Source organism: Oryzias latipes, chromosome 20 (assembly GCF_053564925.1).
Source record: "Oryzias latipes strain Hd-rR chromosome 20, Olatipes_Hd-rR_3.1".
In the NCBI taxonomy this organism is placed as follows: domain Eukaryota; kingdom Metazoa; phylum Chordata; class Actinopteri; order Beloniformes; family Adrianichthyidae; genus Oryzias; species Oryzias latipes.
Window position 1 is genome coordinate 3,232,988 of NC_136256.1, and position 19,955 is coordinate 3,252,942.

The 19,955-nt window shown below is 40.9% G+C and overlaps 1 protein-coding gene and 1 long non-coding RNA gene across 3 annotated transcripts in view; one reads left to right on the forward strand and one right to left on the reverse strand.

The window, feature by feature from the left end:
• The first annotated feature begins 1,392 nt into the window (after positions 1-1,392).
• LOC105353610 (hemicentin-1) overlaps positions 1,393-19,955 on the forward strand; it is a 98,379-nt gene continuing 79,816 nt past the window's right edge. The window contains exon 1 of the mRNA XM_078938823.1: positions 1,393-1,810. Within this exon, the coding sequence (XP_078794949.1) occupies positions 1,717-1,810 (94 nt within the window). The 5' untranslated portion in view covers positions 1,393-1,716. The remainder of the gene's footprint in view (positions 1,811-19,955) is intronic.
• Positions 6,356-10,081, reverse strand: LOC110015698 (uncharacterized). Of its 2 annotated transcripts, XR_013652364.1 has the most exons (4): positions 9,779-10,081; positions 8,563-8,720; positions 8,136-8,231; positions 6,356-7,271 (listed from the first exon to the last, which is right to left on the reverse strand). It is a non-coding gene; the product is annotated as an uncharacterized LOC110015698 (long non-coding RNA). The 2 variants fall into 2 exon arrangements; XR_002872332.2 differs by lacking the exon at positions 6,356-7,271 and having other exon boundaries at positions 7,278-8,231.

Sequence of the window (19,955 nt, forward strand, 5' to 3'; positions counted from 1 at the left end):
CCAAACAAAAGTAGCAGTGCGCCTCTGCTGCCCCTAAATCCAAACAAAAATTGGTCAAAACACAATTCATAAAGTGTAAAAACAGGAAGAGGCTAAGACCAAACAAACTGATCACCTGAGCAGTGAGGAGACACACATCCACACCTTAAGCTCACTGGGGCGTAGAGGGGAGCTCCGGATGCCAGAGCTCTTTTCTTTTTTTAGCTAAAGAACACAATTTGTTTAGGACAACCTAAAGCAGATTCATAGACGGCACCGCGACACTTACCAGGAAGCACAGAGGGATAGCCACCAGGAAATGGGCGGGGTTTGAGCACCAGACAACAAGTGCTCAAGTGATGGGCCAAACCATTTTTAACTGCTTCCAGGAAGTCAGGGGGATTGCCTGCAGCTGTGCTGCATCATCCTGCTACACTAAGTTCAATTTGTCATTGTATGAATGTATAACTGATGATTGTAATGTTGTGTATTGTTCTTATTTTATTGTTTAAAATAAACCATTTAAAAAACAATCAAATGTTTTGAGTTCAGTTTCCTGTTTTATTTTGAAAGGTTCCTATTATGTTGTTTCAAGTTTTGCTTCTGGTCCCCATCTGCCATTATTGTTTCCATTGTGTCTCGTCTGTTCTGTGTATTTAAGTCCTGTCTTTCCCTTCAACCCTGTGCTGCTTCATAGGTTAATGTTTCCCTGTTTCTAGTAGTTCCAGTGTATTTTGAGTTTTCCTAGCTTGCTCAGCAGTGGTTTTTGGTTTTGTTAGTCTGTTTTACTTTATCAAAGATCCTGTTTCCCCTGGAACCCTCTGCCTCCTCCTCCTCATCGCCTTTCGTAACAACAGCAGAACTAGTCTAGAAAAACAAGGTTGCCCGGACTTAGTTTTCCAAGCTGATAACAAGTTGGCCTCTTATCCTGGAGGGTTTTCTCAATTCTGTGTAAGGTGGGGGGTATATACTAGTCTCAGATTTGGCTGCTGAAGTCCTGCAGATTCTTCCTCATTGTTGGACAATGCTCCGCCTGGATTTGGCAATCCCCATCCCAACAGATCTAAGAACATTTGATCTGATACAGCAACGTTTTGAAATACCAATATAACAATTTTTGATCCGTGGACTTGGATCAGGGAATTTGGTAATCCGGATCACTTTAATCCTGATCCAAAGATGTGAAATTCTAGGGCAAAAAGATGATTCTGATCCCAGTTCAGTGCAGGATCTGAGACTGATCAATCAGCCTCAGATCTTTTTGGTGTTCTTTTTCATGTGTTTATGAACATGTTTATCCAGATCCATAGTTTCAAACTCCAGGGTCTTTATGATTTTCAGTATCAGAGCGACAGATCCATTAAGGTGAGAGGAGATTTTTTCAGAACAGGAACAATTCTGGAGGCCTTCAAGCTGCATTTGATTGGACAAACTCTGTGCTTTTCTCACCGTCCTGCTAAACCGAGGAGGGAAACAAAAAGTTACCGTTCACAGCCACAAGCATGAGACTGTTTGCTGTGTCTTCAAAAAAAAAGTCTGAAGTCTGAAGAAAAGAAGAGAAATGAAACAAAAAATAAACCGTCTCAGAAACAGGAAGTCGTCTCTTGTTGCTCACGTCAGTCCACTGTCACATTACTGATGGTTCATGTACTTTCAGTTTGTAGATGAGAAATGTTCTTCAGACAAAGTGATTGTTTTTATTAGAGTCTCAAAAAAGTTGGCTTCAGGATTTGAGTAATGGGAGTTTTTATTTTTCAGAAAACTTTGATGATGAACAAACTTTTTAGTGTTTTGTTTTTCCTGATCCATGTTTGGATTTTAACCAGAGGAGGTGAGTAAAACTAAAATCTGTTTGATTTCTTGTTCTGGCTAAGTCTTTATCTCAACTCACCTTTTTTCTGCAAAGGTAATCTAACAAAGTAAACGTTGTTAAAAAACATTTAGATTCTTTACAAATGTTTGCCTCAAATCTGTGTGACAGAAAAACAAGGATCCATAAAGCCAAGTTCAGGTCAGAGAAGATAAAACTCTGCTGTGGACTAAATATCACTAGAGTCGTGTTTTTCAAAATATTTTGAGACAAGGTACACTTTTTCCTTAACAAAAGTCCTACTCCACAACAGCAACCAAAAATAAAAAAGAGAAACTCTGTGGTCTGTATTGATGTATAGTCCTTTCACGATCTCACGTGTATTTTTTTGTAATAATTGAGGCGCCAAAAAATTTAAGTTGCAGCTACTTTTCCAAAAGGTTGCAATACTTTTTTACTAAATTAGTGGAACTTTTGCCCAGGTAGTTGTTTTTACCCTCCATTTTATTGCAATTGACTCTGTGAATTCAAAAGGGGCCGAAGCCCAAGAGGTTTGTTTTTCCAGGAAATTAATTTATTTACATCACATAAAGGGAGGCTACACAAAATGATTAATACTTTACCCAGATTTAGCACCAGTTCATGGCTTACAAATGCTATAATACAGAGCACCTCACTTTTATCATTTCAGAGGACTAGCAAACTAAAGTCTCTGGATTTGGCCCCTTCTTGAATTAAACAGGGGAGCTGCCATATTGGATAACTAGTGCTGCCATCTATGGGATAAAGCTAAACCCATGCAAGAGAGGCCCAAGTCCAGAACTTTGTACGTAACCCTTGTTCTATCCTAGGCACTTTAACATTGAGAGTTGGGTCATCTAGACCCACTAGACAGTGCGCTGAACCTTTTGTCTTCAATGATTTGTGATCTTCACTGGTGTCCATGGTTTACATGAAATCTTTCCACCTTTAGCCACCTTTGTTATGGTAGGGGAAACACGTCAATGGAAGGGGGTGGTCATCTAAGATAGCACGAGATAATGCATTGTAAATGTCAAGCATAGTCAATACATTACAACGGACATGGGACTTTTTTGCACATAATCAAATAGCTTTTTCCTTGAAGACCATAGAATATCTCTATTTTGAAAAATTGTGGACTTGGGCCCCTTTTGAACCAACCGATTCAATTTAATATAAACCTCACAGAAACCAAATAAATTGACATTTTCTAAACAGCATTTTTTTCAAGGAATAAAAGTTTGGTTGCGTAAAACCAAGTTTTTAGGGCCATTAAATAAAAAACTTTGATTACGACTTTAAAATCCTAAATTAACGAGAAAAAAACAACATTTGTCTGTTTTTATTGGAGCCATGTTCGAAGAGCAAAGATAAGGAGTATTTTGTGAAGCTTTATTTCCAGATATGGTTATAAAACAAAGACATTCTGAACCTTTTGGCGACTCAGAAAATCAGATTATTGTTAGTGTAATCAGCCTTTTGGGGTTCGGTGTCGGTAAAGCGGTGCTAGGACCTGGGGCCTCATTTATAAAACTTTGCGTAGGATTTGCGTCAGAAGTGGCGTACGGATGAAACATAGGACGTGCATACGCACAGAAATATTCGGATTTATAAAACCGTGCGCATGCACATCCTACGCATCTTTCCCTTAATAAATCACAACTGATTCTAAATACAGCGCTGTTTTTGCGGCTTCATGACACGCCCATAGTTGCCCATAAATAGTCTGCGAAACGCCCACAAATGAATATTCATGGCTTGCGAAACCATGGCAAACACGGAGAGAAAATCAAAAAAATGTAACTTCACTCAATTTGAAGTAGAAGTTATCGTTGGCGAGGTTGAAAAGAGCAGAAAAGTGTTGTTTGGAGGGCACAGTGTGGACATTACTAATGCCTAAAAGGCACGTGAGTGGCAAACAGTGGCAGACGCCGTAAATGCTGTAGCCTCACAACCTCGGACCGTGGCCGAAATAAAAAAGAAATGGTCGGACATCAAAGTTGAGGCAAAAACAAAATACGCGCTAACGCTCCATCGGGGGGGGGGGACACACCGGAGCGCCAGATGCACCGGGTGACGCGTGGTTCCTCCGAGTGCTCCTCTGTAACGCCGGGCCCAAAAGCCCGCAGAGGTCCAACAGGACGGCTCGATGAAGTCTGAACCGGCTCATAAGCCACTCGTCCTCGTTTGCCAGCAAGTCTCCTTGCTGTCTAAAGATGCGTTCACTCCGAATTCTTCCATTTGCCACATCTTCTAAGAGCGCAAGATCAGCCATTGTGCGTCATTACGCATTGTGATGGGGCATTTTATTTCCCTCCATTTAATTACATCTGACAAGCTACAGATGTCGGTAATAATCGACGTGGAAATGGGAAATTGATCAGCGCAAATGTAATTTCTTGTTGCTTTCTGAATGATTGAGACATACGCCATACATTGTTTTATCAAAAATAAAACAAACCAAAGGCATATGCATGGATACCATAATTCCATATCTAATGAAGAAACTTTTTAATTTGAAAACAACTTTCCCCAGTGGACAATTAGTACATCTGTCCGTCCGTCCGCGCGCCCGCACCTATATCTGCTCCGCCAGACGGACACATTAACGAGAATATCAGTTTTGTACATTATTTCATTCTGTTAACTATAATATTTATGAGGAGGAATTGCACAACATGCCAATATTGCAGAACATATTTCACTTTTCTTTTTGCAAATATGTGTTCATTTGAATTTCTGTTGTAATTTGCGTTTGTTTTTTTTGTTTGTTTCACTGCTGATCGATCAAACGGGTGTTCGTGTAGGCGGTTAATTGTCAGACTTGCTTTGTGAAGTCTTCATGTTATTTCTGAGAGGCAGTATTGTCATTTTCACTTTCACGTGTTTCTTCCATCTACCAACGGTGTCGCCGTTTCTCATTTCACCCGTTTTTGTGCGTACGCCTGGGTCAGAGCTTGCGTGGAGGACCGCACATTTTCCCGTCAAGTTTGCTTTTTATAAATCTCAACTATTGCGTAGAGAGTGGCGTACGCCTTCTTTTGTGCGTACGCAACGTTTATAAATGAGGCCCCTGGTCTTGAAGACCAACAAAATATGACAGACCCAGGAGTAAGAGAACTTCAGAGTTTATTTGAGGACCAGAGCAGGCAGGATGATGGCTGAAACTTGACACCAGAGGGCGCTGAGGCAGACTTGTGGGTGATTAGGAATAAGAGGAGGGAGGGAACAGAGCAGAGTCCAGAGTTCAGAGAGGGGGTGGGACGCCGGTCTTGGAATGAGGAAGTCCGTGAACACAGAGTTTGTAGAAGAGGAATGTCTTACTGCTTGGTATCTTGAGGTAGGAATTGGCGATGTGGAAAGTGAGATCACAGGCAGGTAAGTTGATTATTGAAAACTTGGAATCACGGGTAGAGTAGAGAGGCTGGGATATCGGCAGGCAGGCAGGCGGCTGAAGGTCTGAGAGCTTGAGAACGTGGAGCAAAGAGCCAGGCTTCCAGACAGGCTGAAGACTGTAAACGTAAAGCATGAGAAAGCTGGGAATCAGGCAGAATACTTGATGTTCCGGCAGTGAGTGCAGCTGCATGGCAGTAATAAATACTCAGGCGAACAGGTGGAGTAAATCAGAGGCGACGAGCAGCCGATGGAGGGCGAGGCGGCTGCTGTCATGACAAGCAGAGTTTTACATGTAAATAAGGAGCTCAGAGACACGTTTGGGTGTAGAGGACCAGTACTTTATTCTGTCCTTTAAGTCCATTTGTCCCATTTCATGTCAGGAACCTGTCATGAACCTGTCATCTGCAGAAGACCAAAGTGAAAGAAAAACCGTGTTACATTCGTCCCCTCCTCCAGATGAAACGTCCCGTTTCAACATTAAACAAAAAGAGGAATGAAAATAGTCTGTTATATTAGCATTAGAATGTGAGTCTCCTCAGAAGGAAGCATCACACATACTTAGAGATCTTGTCTTTGGTGGAGGAAGAAAGGATTAATGTGGACAGCTGCAGGGACACTGATGTCTTCATCAACGGACTGCAGAGATCCTGCAAGCCCCCTGTTATGTGGTGACCATTTCTTGTCTTTTTAGTTTCTTTATTCCAGCTCCAGGTTTCCCAGCCTGCCCCAGAAGGACCTGATTGAGAAGGGTTTTTAAAGGCCCTTTATTGGCTCCTCCCTTCCCACTTTTCCCATGGCTGGCAGCCACACTAGCAGGATGACTCATGCTTGTCACAGCAGCCTTTTTCCCTCCCCAGATATTTGTTGTTAGTGTTTCCACATTAAAAATAAACATGGGTGCTTTGCACTGTAAGCCCTTGGTTGTGCCATTTATGTTGCACCCACTGAGCCTGGATGTAACACCCCATCAATAAATGGAGGTGTTACATCCAGGCAGCAAGCAACTCCCAGAAAGCCCAGCGCACACTTCCTGAATGCTGCACACGTCATTCAAAAATGAGGAAAAACGATAAAAAATGACTAGAAAGTAGTCAAATTATCTGTCCATGCAGCAAGTAATTTTTACTTGACAAAAATTCTTGAAATAAAACATCAAAATCTAAAAACAAGAAATTCCCAATCCCCAGCTGAGGACAAAGGACTCTTAACGACCCGAAACCATGTAGGCTACACTGTAAACCCGAATAAGTTCAGTGAACTCAAAATTTTTGAGGAAACAGATTACATAATAATTTTTAAGTTGACTTACTTAAAAAGTATAAGTTATTTGAACTTAAAATCTTTGAGTTGAATAAAATAAAACAATTTAACTAAAATTAAACTATAACTTTTTATTTAACTAACTTAAAGATTCTTACTTTACTGAACTAGAATATTTTGTTTTTATTGAACCTTAATACATTAGTTAATTAACTAAAAAACTTTAATATATCTCAACTCAAAATTAATCATTTGAAGTCTAAACTAGTCTTATTTGTCCTTCTTAGTCACGGCCATTTTTACAAAAGAAAAACTGAGGCAGAATTGTAATTGCAAGTTTATTTTTAAACCACCTTACACAAGTACATTTGAACAACTTGTGGTACTACAAAAAGGTAAAACAAAGCACAATTTGTGTTAAGAAAAAGTGCACAAGCCATAAAAAATAAATAAATCAGTCTTCAAGAAAAGCAAAAAATGAGCACTAATCTTTTTTACACCATTTCCTTATACAACTTCATAAAAAAAGAGCATTCTTACATTTCAAGAAAAGCAAAAATTGTTTATCAGCCTTTTTTTTTTTTATACTTTTCCCACATAAAACAGTATTTTCTTAGGCTGCCATTTCCCTATAAACATTAGCGCTCAAAAAAATACCCATTTAGGAAATTTGCCTACCACAAGCTCATCTTCCACCACAACTGCTGTACTGAGCGGACAGAAATGCACTGAACTTGTATTGTTGTTGCTGACGGTCAGAATGCCAACAGAGGTGCAGCTGATGTCTGGCTTTGGTGACTCTAATCTGCAAAGGAAAAGATACAGTGTAGTATTAAAGAGAGAGAATTGATCACTTGAGGGAAGAAAACTTTATGCAAAAACTACAACCTGAAATTGACATTTTAAGAGAAGGTCAGAAATTACACATCAGGAAAATTATTAAAATTGATTTAAATTAATGATTTCAAGGATTGTAGTCAAAGCAATAAAAAAATTACACATATTTATCAAACTCATTACAGAAATGATGAAATGCATTGATTAAAAAGACAGAAAATAAAACAAAAACGTCAATTAAATCACATTTGCTTAATTCAATACAGTGATCTTTAACTAAAGTCATGTAGAGCTTGATTTATTGCTTGAAAAGGATCTGGAAGAACAGAGCTTATATAATACAAGATCAAATGGAATCAAAATAAGACTATTTGTAAGAGTCCTCATGATTCCATAAGGCACTGTACAATAAAAAATATGACATCTGAAAACAGGATCACATTTACACACATCACATCCCTGCCATTAGACCCTTTTACACAGTTAGTAAAAACTCCTTTATAAAAATAAAATAAAAAAAAACTCCTCCCCAGGACGGACAGGCGATGTACCAGAACTCTTTGAGAAGAATTACATTTTCTAGCTCAACAACTGCATTTTTTAAGTCCAGCAGATTGGCGTCATCCAGATGAAATAGGGGACGGCTGTGGGCCCAAGACGAGTCAGAGGCGAGGTCCACGGTCAGGTACAGGAGCACAGATGAGCTGGAGTGCAATATTTTAGGAGACTATGTGCTCTGCCACATAATATTGCTTTGGCATGACTTTATGGTTAAGTTGTATTACCCACACAGCTGGAGTATTAACCAGCATATCCATCATAAAGTACTTACATTCCAAACTTTGAAGAACTGTGGGTCCTCCTCACGTTTGTATATGGGAAGCCAGTACAGGACAGGAGTACCTTTGACATCAGCAGTCTGCTCTTGCTGCACAGAGACAAAGACAAATTAATATGGCAAACATATTTCAAATGACTGCACCCTTTGGTCTGGCTCAGTTCAGTTCATCTAGTCTTTTTAATAATCTTAAAATTGTACAGTTATTTCAAAAAATACACCAAACATAAGATGACATTAAATTCATATTTACAAATGCATTGGGATCAACATTGATGTTTTTTTCTCCAGTGAAGTAAACATTTACACTCATTCACTGAATTAGAAACGCTCAGTGATTAATATAAACCGATCCAAGTCAGCCCCTTCTTTTAGCTATACTAATGCATAATGTTGATCATGCCATGCAGTTACACCTCACCTGTTTATCATAGAGGTGCAGAAAGTCGCATAGAGCCTTCCGGTTCGTGCTGCCTTCTTTCTCAACAAGATCAGCATCCTCTGCGTCTGTCTGTCCAGGTCAAAATAAAACGGTTTTCGCAGGTTGACATTTGTGATGCGATGAAACTCAGCTCACATCTACAAAATTTTTTTTTAAAATGTTAAACACATTTTAAAGCTTTTTCAAGCTACTGGTAGCTTGGAAAAACCGCTGCATTTCACAATAGCCTCAATACTCTGTCCACAATATGTAATCTATGATTTATATTAATATTTTTTAAATACTTGTGCATTAGCTAGAATGACATAGAGGATGTTTTAGGAAGAGACAAAAAAGTTATTTTAAAATATTTGACATTGTGAAACACAAATCACAACCAAACCAGTGGCCAAAATACAGTTTTTGAGTCTTAAGCAAACTTTATGATACATTTAGTATTTTAACTCGAGCCCAATTCAGGACAAAGTTATAACTGCTACATAACATTAAGGTAGCTTAGAAATTTTTACTTATTTATAATTAATTTCATTTTTCAATAAGGTCAAATGTTCTCCATAGCCGGAGGATTCGTGGGACTGGGAGCTGCTCGTGTCTTAAATATTGCAGCCATGTTATTTACAATCAAAACTTACCTTCGCTCTTATTTTTCAAACGCACCGCCGGTTCACTAAAGAAGATACGAGAACATGTTAGCGTAAGGCAGCTAGCTTAGCCCACATTTGCATTTATTAGGTTACTACGTGAAATACAAGTTACACAAAAAAATAACGATTACCAAATCACAGAGCCTATGGTAAAAAGTAGTAGAAAAAAAAGGCAATTCCCACCGAGTCGTATAATATGTGGCTGTGGCAGCCGCTCTGCCAGAGCTAGCTAGCGGTTAGCTAGTAGTAACGGTTAGCTAGTAACGGTTAGATAATTTAAAATGTGCGCCAACCAACTCGGTAAAAGTAAAACTTGAAACTTTGCCCCAACAACTTCTTTTAACCACAAGCAATAATTCTCTGATGACATGATACTGCAAAACATACATAATTGTTTAATTCAGAACAAATATTCGAAGATACATACAAACTCATGGAGCACGTCATGAATACAAAGGATATACTTGAAGGAACATCAAAAGAAGCAACAAATATATAATACAGAGGCGAAAGTCATAAAATATAATAAAAAATAAAATAATACGACTTACCTAGACGTATGTGCGTTATCAACTTGGGCCAGCTGACACTCGCATCAGACCTCCGCCATCTTGAAGACTTCTGTGGCTGAGTTCACGTTCATGGGCGTACGTTACGACGTCATCACGTCTCATTACTCATAAGTTTTGACTCCAAGGTTTCATTTACTCAAAATGTTTTAGTCCAATAAACATATAACTGTGGCAAAAGTTCAATCGGCTTATAGGTTTTAAGCTGACTCAACTTGTTTGTTACTTTTGAGTTCAGTGATTATAAAACTTTTGAGCTCATTGGACTATTCGGGTTTACAGTGTAAGTTGACAATACCATCCAGTTTCAGGTCTGACTCCTCCCCCATGAGCGCATATATACCAGCTCTTCGACCAGCTATTTCAGAATTGAGAAAAGCCTCTTGGATAAGAGGTGAAACTAACTTTTAAAACCAAGTCCAGATGACAGCCCCTAAACCTACTACAATGGAACCAACCTGGATGAATGAGAGTCTTCATAGACATGCTTGGGGGAAAAAGGTTTAAAAAGCTAAATCCTAGATAGAATAACTTAAAACTGGGTATTATACATCCCCAAAATATTTTTTTTTACTAGTTCAAAGCACATGGTAATTAAAATATGATCTTACAACAAGTTGGCCCATCTTAATAAATCCTCAAAGCTTAAAACTGTCATGATGTGTATGACGAGACAGACCCAGATGCTGGAACCCGGAAGTAAACTCAAACTAGGAATTATTTTAACAGATTTCTTTCTCTTCCAGAAATGACTTAAGAGAAAGTTTTTTAGCAAGGATAGTAGCTTCTTGAATTCTTGCCGCTGGGTCCTTAAGGCGGCATCGAGCTGGATGTTGACATAGGTGTTCGTGACCGGATGGATACTAGGCAGGAGTATGAATTGGGCAGCCTCGGAAAAACGATTGATGATGGTTAGGATGATGGTGTTACCTTGCGAGGGCAGAAAACCAGTGATGAAGTCCATAGCTAGGTGGGACCATGGACGATTAAGGACAACGGTTGTAGCAGACCAGCGGGTGGAGAGTTCGAGGATTTGGAGCGGGCATAGATGTTGCAGGCCGGGGAGCCGGTTCAGCTCGTGCTGGTTTGCGGCGCCTTCCGTCCGTGAAACCAGGGTTCAAATCCGGGCTGCTCCCTGTTCCCTTCTCTACCTCTGTGCCGGTCCCAAGCCCGGTTGCTTTGAGAAGGTTGCGTCAGGAAGGGCATCCGGCGTAAAACATTGCCAAGTTTACCATGCGACTTGTTCGCTGTGGCGACCCCTGATGGGAGAAGCCGAAAGAGGAAGAGAATAGATGTTGCAGGCCGAGATAAATTATCGAACATCGTGCTCCATAGCTGGCTAGAAGAACCTGCGCCTAATGAGATTAAGGGTTCTTTGGACACCTCTGTGACAGGACATACGGGATGCGTATGCGTAAGGCTAGGACGTCTTGATGGAGTGATGAAGGGACAGACAAAATATTTTTAGGAGCAGGAGGGTGATTGAGCTCCTCACCTTGATCTTTTAGAATCCGTGTCTCTAGGGCTCAGGTGAGATTTCCTATGATGCACGTAGAAGGGATGATGGGGGTAGTGTCCTGGGGCCAGTTGTTTAAAGGTAAGCTGATCGTATTTTGGTGATCGGATTGGATCAAATCTTGAAAATGGGTTGTTCAAAAGGGATAGAAGGAATCTGAAATCAGATTAGATCACAGAATCCAATCCTAGTTCTAATCTGGATCAAACCTTCAGTTTGTGTTGTTCAAAACTTGTCAGTAGGATTTGGATAACTTTGATCCAAAAAAACTGGATTATCCTGATCCCAACAGGGGGTAGGATTTAAAGGTGGATTCCAGGAGGGAAACGTAGAAAAACTTTAAAATTGGTAAAATAATACATTTGTTTCATTTAGTGTTTATACTTTTATTTATAAAAGTTGTTATATTATATAACAGTGATGAAGTAGATATAGTAGACATTGGCTACCAATTAAGCTATTAAGTAAAGTAAAAACAATGAAATATGAAATAATCCCCGAAACAGATTTCAATAACAAACAAAAATAATATATTCAATTCATCACCGTATATTAATTTCAAAGTAAAAATCATCAAAGATGAGCCTGTAGAAAATAATGTCTAACAATTGCATCCCTTACTATACGTCCACTCATTCTGAGAGAATGCCAGAGGTTGGTCTGGTTCTTCAAATGGCTCAGGTGCATCATAAACATCATGACAGAGAGGGACATTGCGCCTGGTAGCCAAGTAACTACTTGGTAGAAAGTCCCAGATGCATAAAAGCGCAGACCAATGAGGACCTGTTGTTCCACAGACTGACTGTGACTCCTTCAGGTTCTCTGTTGATGTTTTGGCCTGACTAGGTCTACAATGTACTTAATATCAGCATTCCCAAAGCGAATGCGAGCATACAGTTCTTCAGTGGTGTACTGCTCCAGTGGTTGAGCACGCTCAACATACACCCTTTGACAGTATCCTCTTCCACCAAAACGATGGTAGCGATGGACAATACCTGCCATGTCAGTGCCTCTCTCTAAGTCCTCTGAGAAAGGCTGAATATAAGACGGCTGTCAATTTCCCACACACCAATTGGCTGACGTGCTGTGGTTTGTGTTCAGTTAAATCAATCATGCCCCTGGCCTATAAATACTATGTTCACTGCAACAGATGAGGTGGAACCATGGACTCAAAAGGACCTAATTTCACTGTTGCAGAAACCCATGCACTGCTGGAGGGTGTTAAGTGCCATTATGTCTCAATAGTAGGAAGCTCTGTTGCGGGTGGAATGGTGACTAACAAAAGGAAGAAAGACATTTGGGTTGAAATCACCCAGAATGTGAATGCAATGGGGTCTGGCCAGAAGAGGACCTTGGAGCAAATGAAATTTAGATGGAAGAATCTGAGGGCCAGAACAACAAAGGACCTTGCTGAAGCCAAAAAACCCCAAACAGGCAACAAACCCTTTAAAAAAGGTGAATACACAGATGTGGTTCTGGACATTATTGGAGGTGAGAACTCTAAAGCTCTGCACGGGATTCAAGGTGTTGTAGGGGATGGTGAGCCTACGATTGTAGAGGAAAGTGAGCCTGTTTCTCCTAATGCAGAGGAAACATTCATTCTGGATCTCAGCCCTATTATTGAAATTCAACCTGGACCCTCACTGGTAGAGCCAGCAGTCACAGGAGCTCAGAAAAGACGCTTGAAGCATCCTTTGCCGAAAAATAATGATGATGCCTATGAATTACTTCTAAAACGAGAGACTGAAAGAGCAGCAGCACAGATACTCCTGGCAGAGGAACAAATCAAGCTGACCAAACTGCAGCAAACCAAAGCAGAACTGCAGATCCGCCTCCTAAAAGCAGAGCTTGGAAATGCTGGTCTCTCCTCCTCAGATAAAAAAAACTCCCTAAACATTCTTTATTTTGTTAACTATTGGACATTTAGCCATTTTATTTAAGACGTTTTCAAAATATCCACAATGTATTTGTTAATATATATCTGTTTTTTGTATTTTTTGTGACTCAGATGAGGACTTCCATTCATAATTTCTTTTATGACCCATAAAAGAAATTATGAATGGAAGTGGATGTTTGTTATTTTTGTGTTTTGTCTCAGAATAACAAACTCTTACAGTGACCCCATTTTGGCTCTTCTACCTGTTCTTTACATAGCTGGTAGCCCATGTTGTGATATGTTATCCCATTTAGAGCACAGGTAATCTGGATTCGGTAATCTTGAAAACTGTGTATCTGGATCAGGGTGATCCAATCCAATGTTGGTTTGAAAAACCGGCATAAAAGTAAGACGGATTACCTGATCCTGCATAGGAAAAAATGTGATTTCCAAATCCGGATCATTTTGATCCAGATTAAACTTTTTGAACAACCGGCCCCTGGTTATCACTGGTACTGAATTTGCGAAAAAGGGCAGGATTTTTTTCAAAGTTAAAGTGTGCCGTGGCTCAGAAAAGGTTGAAAAACACTGCTTTAGGACATTAAGGAGAGCCTCACTGGCACTTCCAAGCCATTTTGGTGGTGGAGTTGGTGAAGGGAAGAGTGATGGGAGTGCATTGATGAGAGCAACAGTGAAATCCACTAAGAAAGAGACAAAATAAATAACTGAGTGCTTTGGACACAAATGAAACATGTTCTGAAAAACAAAACAGGAACTTACCTCCACGTATATCTAATGGAAAACGGGGTTTCAAAACCGTCTTCCACACTCCAAACCGAACTTTTGCAAAAAAAGTCCTTCCACCTTCCCTTCATTTTATCTATGTACTTTAGGTTAGCACCACACACATACGGCGCAGCTCATCCATGGCCTTAGTAAAATAAATAAATCAATGGTGCTCAATTCATTTAATCCACTATTGACCTTAAATACACAGCAATCATAGGCAACAAAAACAAATCCAATTAAAATGAGGTAAGAAACTTACATTTTTAACTTCTTTGAAGCATGGACATGCCTCAAACATTTTTTAGGCTTTCCTCATAGAACATCCACGCAGATTTGCAACCATACTGGTAATTGTGTTTCTCACATGCCTGCAACAAAGCTCCTTAGACAAACTGCAGCCCTTTTCCTTCCCTTTGAGAAGCAACGTAAAGTACTGACTGCCCACCATTTCCAGCTCTGAATCTGTGTACACGACATACTCTGGTGGGTCTGGCATTTTTATTGTCTTGTCTGTAGATATGGTAGTTGAATTTTAATGTTGGCATGGTGATACAGCTGTAGTTGCAGGGATGGCATCACTTTCATAAGATTTTGCCCAGATTTCTTTTTTACTGCTATACCTTTTGACGGATGAAATCCCAGAGCTGCTCTCTTCTGAAAAGGTTTTCTGATCCAGAAAATCAATCCTTCAAGTCCTCCCGGGTGAGACATAGCAAGGCTTCCTCATCAGCATCGGCAGCTATTAATCCAAAATTAAACATTCCATTTAAACAACATTTCTCTCCCATCCACAGAAACAACTATAGCCTCACTACCATCATAGAGTGCAATTACCCCACATGCTTCCTGTCAGAGATTTTGTAGATTGTCATCCAGTAGGAACTTTGATTGGTTAAAATTATTCTGATCTTTATTTCAGTCAGACAACTCTTGCAGTAAGAAATATTTATTTGACATACTTAATTTTCCACATTCTTTAAGTTGGCATTCACATCTTTTCGTTTGGCATAAGGCTCCGTTCAATTCCATGAGAAATTTCCATAAAACTTTCGGGTAACAAAACCCCCAACACTAAAATCATCCAGAAGAAGAAAAATGTGAATGTATAATCAGTGTGTAATAAAATGGGGTGTGTTTTTCGGCAGCATTCCATTTTCATTTCACAGTATGACTGCTATGTGTGACCCGGCACCATTGACCATTGGGCCGCCCCCGTTCGAGTACAGCGCCACGAAGGGAACATGCTATCTGTTGGATCTGCTATGTGTGACCCGGCACCATTGACCATTTGGGCCGCCCCCGTTTGAGTACAGTGCCACGAAGGGAACAGGCTAACTAGTGGATCTGCTATGTGTGACCCGGCACAATTGACCGTTGGGCCGCCCCCGTTCGAGTACAGTGCCACGAAGGGAACATGCTATCTAGTGGATTTGCTATGCGTGACCCGGCACCATTGACCGTTGGGCCGCCCCCGTTCGAGTACAGCGCCACGAAGGGAACATGCTATCTAGTGGATCTGCTATGTGTGACCCGGCACCATTGACCGTTGGGCTGCCCCGTTCGAGTACAGCGCCACGAAGGGAACATGCTATCTAGTGGATCTGCTATGTGTGACCCGGCATCATTGACCGTAGGGTTGCTCCCGTTTGTGGAAACCACTAGGGGAACATACTATCTGAAAGAGAGAGGGAAAGAAATAAAAGGGGAGCCAACATAAAATTACTCATACCTGATCTTAGAACGTAAGCTCACTTCTGCAAAGCGCTGTGTGGAACTATAATTTAAACCGCCAAACAACCCGTATGATACACTAACTTAACATCCAATCCAAAGCTTCCGATGGCGTATTATGACATGCTTAACAGCCATTATTCAAACTTCTATAAAACTAAGAACAAGCTTGATGGCCATAAACTTCTTCCATTTTGGCAAATATATATACACGAGCTTAAGTAAAATCCATTATTTCGAAGCTCCCAACGAACGAGCTTAATAGCCATAATTTTCTCCATTTGGCATACCAATTATAAGCGCTCAAGGAACATCCATTTAATTGAGGTTCCATCCAAATATTAAGAACGAGTTCAACGCCCATAATTACTATGCTTCATTGGCATACTACAAACAAATGAGCTTAAGAACCAAATTCGAGCTCTGCGCATACTATGATACAACTTAGAACAACCTAAATTTTGAGGCTTCCACCTGGCTATAATTTTCTTTTAACATCTATAATCGAAGAATTTACATTCATTCTGCTGTTGACATTGATTAATTAATTCAGTCAGAAGTGTCATTGGTATGCAGAGGAGGTCCACCGCCCCGTCACTTTCAGTGCAGCAATAGGTACGTCGAGCAGTCATCGTTGCAGCACCAGATCAAGGAATGCATGGGTGACATCATTTCCTGGAAACGGAGAAGCTGATCGGGGCGTAGGGGTTCGCAGGCTCAGGATGCGAGGCATAGATAAAACAAAGCAGTATTAGTCTTGACAAAACATACAAATAACCCAGAAACTGATCAGTTTCAAAATGATTGAGAGAAATTAAATAACAGTGCTTTTAAAGAACAAATCTGAGAAAGTGAAATTTAGTAGATAGTTAAGGCAAAGACCCATTGTGGATTTATCGCAACCTAGAAACCACCATAATTACAAATTCCAACAGTGAAATGATAGTGAAATATATAACCTGCACGAAATCTTTACACCAATTTTTTATATACTCCAATGATAAGAAAAGTAACCTTTGACAGTTTCAGAGGGACGCACCTTCAGGAGGCCATCGAGGAGTAGGTGATGGGAAGAGTAGCCAAGGAGATTGGTAGATGAGGAAGGTCAACATCCCACGTAGCAAAGGATTACAGCTCGGCTGGATTTGATATTAGTTGTTCTCAAATTGGTGGACAACAAAGTACAGACTATTAGCCAAGGGCGTCTGGATACTGCAAAAGAGAACTTGAGAGCCATGAGGGATCATAGGTTTTGATAGTATTTTTGCTAGACTGAACCTTAAGCATTTAGAGGCGGAGTATAACAAGCCTCTAAATGGGAATGCATCTAGCAGAGTGTCATCTGCTTAAACAAGGCAGATAGAAGACTGGCTTGTGGAGACAAGATTTAACTCTTGAACTAAGCTAGAGAGCGCAAGTGATATATTTCCTACGGTCAGGGTAGAAATTGCTCAAGGTGTTATTTAAACATTAACCAAGTCAACCGATGACACAATACTATCATTCACTATTGAAACAGCCTTAATATAATCTCCAAGGATTAAATAACCGGACGACCCCTTAAAAACCATCAGAGCTGTGGATTCTGGCGGCCGGACAAACACAAACTACTCTTCTTAAATCCTTTTCCCCCAAACCAGAAGGCGCAGACTCAGAAGAACAAGTGGAGGGAGCCTGAAGACACGACAGTCATCACAAAACCACTCCAAGCATAGAGAGGGAAAGATCAAACGCAAAACACGAAAATCCAGAACAGGAACACGGGGCCCAGGATCGAACTACCCAGAGCACAAGATGAACGGATGACCATAGGACCAAAGGCACAGCAAATGTCAGGTGGCCCAATCATTGACAAATCATATTCAACCAAAAATTGAATAAACAACATGCTGCACAAAAGCTAGAGATGACATAATGGGGAGAGACAAGCATCAATAAACGACCCAGATCCATAGAAGAAAAATAAATCTGGACGGGTGGAGGACCATACATTATAGACAACGTGGAAACCCAGATTCGAAAATAACGTTTTTTTCCACAGAGATTCAAAAGACCAGGGATACAGAGGAAAGTTGGCCACCAAGAAATCATCAATAACTCGCAAAATGAAGGGCACCCATCGCCTACAAATATCCAGTACAGGGCTTCTGATAATAAAGTCGATATTATGAGGACTGTCACGACAGCGGAAAGGTAAACCGACACGTCGAGCGCCAACTGAATGCCAAGAGACGCCACTGAGAGGCATAGAGGCAGAACAGTGAGTCCATCAGTGATAATAGTCATCCTCAGCCTTATATCGTTTTCGGAGGAAAATCGTGCAGACAGCATGGGGAGCTGAAGAAAATATATACCAATCCTGAAGGCGCATGGGGAACCAGGCCACAGATGCCCAGGGGATGAACTGCGAGGCGCTAACAGGTCCAGATCAAGTCACGTCAACCTGAACACTTCCTAGGGGCCACCCTCAGTGGCGGCTTTGAAAACGATGCCCCGGAAGAATCCATCACCTAGCCCCCACAAACCTCCAAACCAAACCAGAGAGAGAATAACAAATTAACTGTCCAGCCAAGAAAACAAGGCCGCGACGAGACTAACACACTCACTAATGCGGTCGACGCAAGTCCCTGAAGCCAGGGCAGGACCCACTGGGGTACACAGAGCAGGGGAAAAACAGGCAGAGCAGAAACAGATGCAGAAGGTGCGGGGGCAACGAACAACGATCGCTGAGTGAATAAAATGAGCGATAGACGCTGCATAAGAGAGACCAATCATGGGGAAAATGTCCACTGAGCAGAGATGGGTCCAAGAGACACTGATTCACATTCTGACTAACCAGCAGCTACAACAACGAAGAAAATAAACAGAAGAAGCGCCATAATAATAAAGCCAGCATCGAATCAAAGATAGTCAAGATTCACACTCAGCTCCCAAAGAACAAACAGCAACAGAAAAAAAATTGCTAAAAGCCACAAAAAAAAAAAAAAATTCAGCCAGCATGAGAAACCTGTCCAAACGAGGACCGCCAGCCTTCACAACCACAGAAAAGACCCTACAACCCCTGAAACAACAACCGGACGACGCAGAACTACGCAGCAGAAAAGGAATCAGAAGTGAATCATGAAGGACCAGGAGACAAAACTACAATTTCCAGGGTCCTTAGGGGCGTGACGTCACCGAAGTAAACAGGAAGCAAGAACGCAGCCTTAAAAAACTACACGGGAAAGAACCGTATGCCGCTCACCGTAGAAATTCGGCCGACCACGGCAGACGAGAAGACCCGGACTGCTCCTGATCGGGGGCCACGGACATCCCGAACATCGCGGAAAGCACACCCCCTGCAGATGCACGCTACCGCGGCGGAACGAACGCGCTGTGCGCCGTCAGCCGCCCGCTGATCGCCGCAAAAGGAGAGCAGACGCGGCGAAACGAAAACCCCAAATCAGAAAAATGGGGATCATCCATCCGAAGGACGGGGGGAACACAGCAAGACGCCGAAAGAGAAGGAGACGCTTGGGCACGGAGACTGGCGAAGAATGAGCGCTGAAGGTAAGAAAGAGAATGAACAACTGCGCACCTGGGCTTAAATAGGACGCTGAGCAGGTGAGTTATTTGACTGAACCGCCCTAGGGTATTTACCTGTAAAACACTGCAGCGAGGATCTGCCCGAAATACGATAAATCATCATTAAAATTGTTCCTAATAGCAATAGAAAAAAAAGTAAACTGAATAATTTCTTAAACTTATATTGCATGTGTGTGTCTTTAAATAAAGTTATTGGAACTTTTTTAAAATAACTCTAGCCTTAGAACTCTGCTTACTTGCGCTTGCTCATTGTTGCAGATTCCTTAAAGCTCCGTTCTTTCATAAAATTTTTTAAATAGGATAATTTTTTCCTGCAAATATTTATTGTAAATTGTGTTAAACTGGTAGGTTTCGATTTATGTTTTCATCACCATTTTTCTTTCCGTTCACACCAGGCTTGAAAATGCACATTTAATTTTTTGTTCCGATTCTTGCACAAAACGCACTGGGATCGTGCAAGTGGGAATTTTAAACTTGCTGAACTTTGACCAACCGGCAACTTGGATTTGGCAGTGACGTCTGTGGTTTTTCAAGTGATCATCCTTACAAAAAATTGATCATAGAGGACAAATTAATTGCATTTTGTGCCCAGTTAAAATTCTATAACACCTAGTGGACATTGATTGCGCACAAAGCTTTTTGCTACCCAATATGGCAAAACG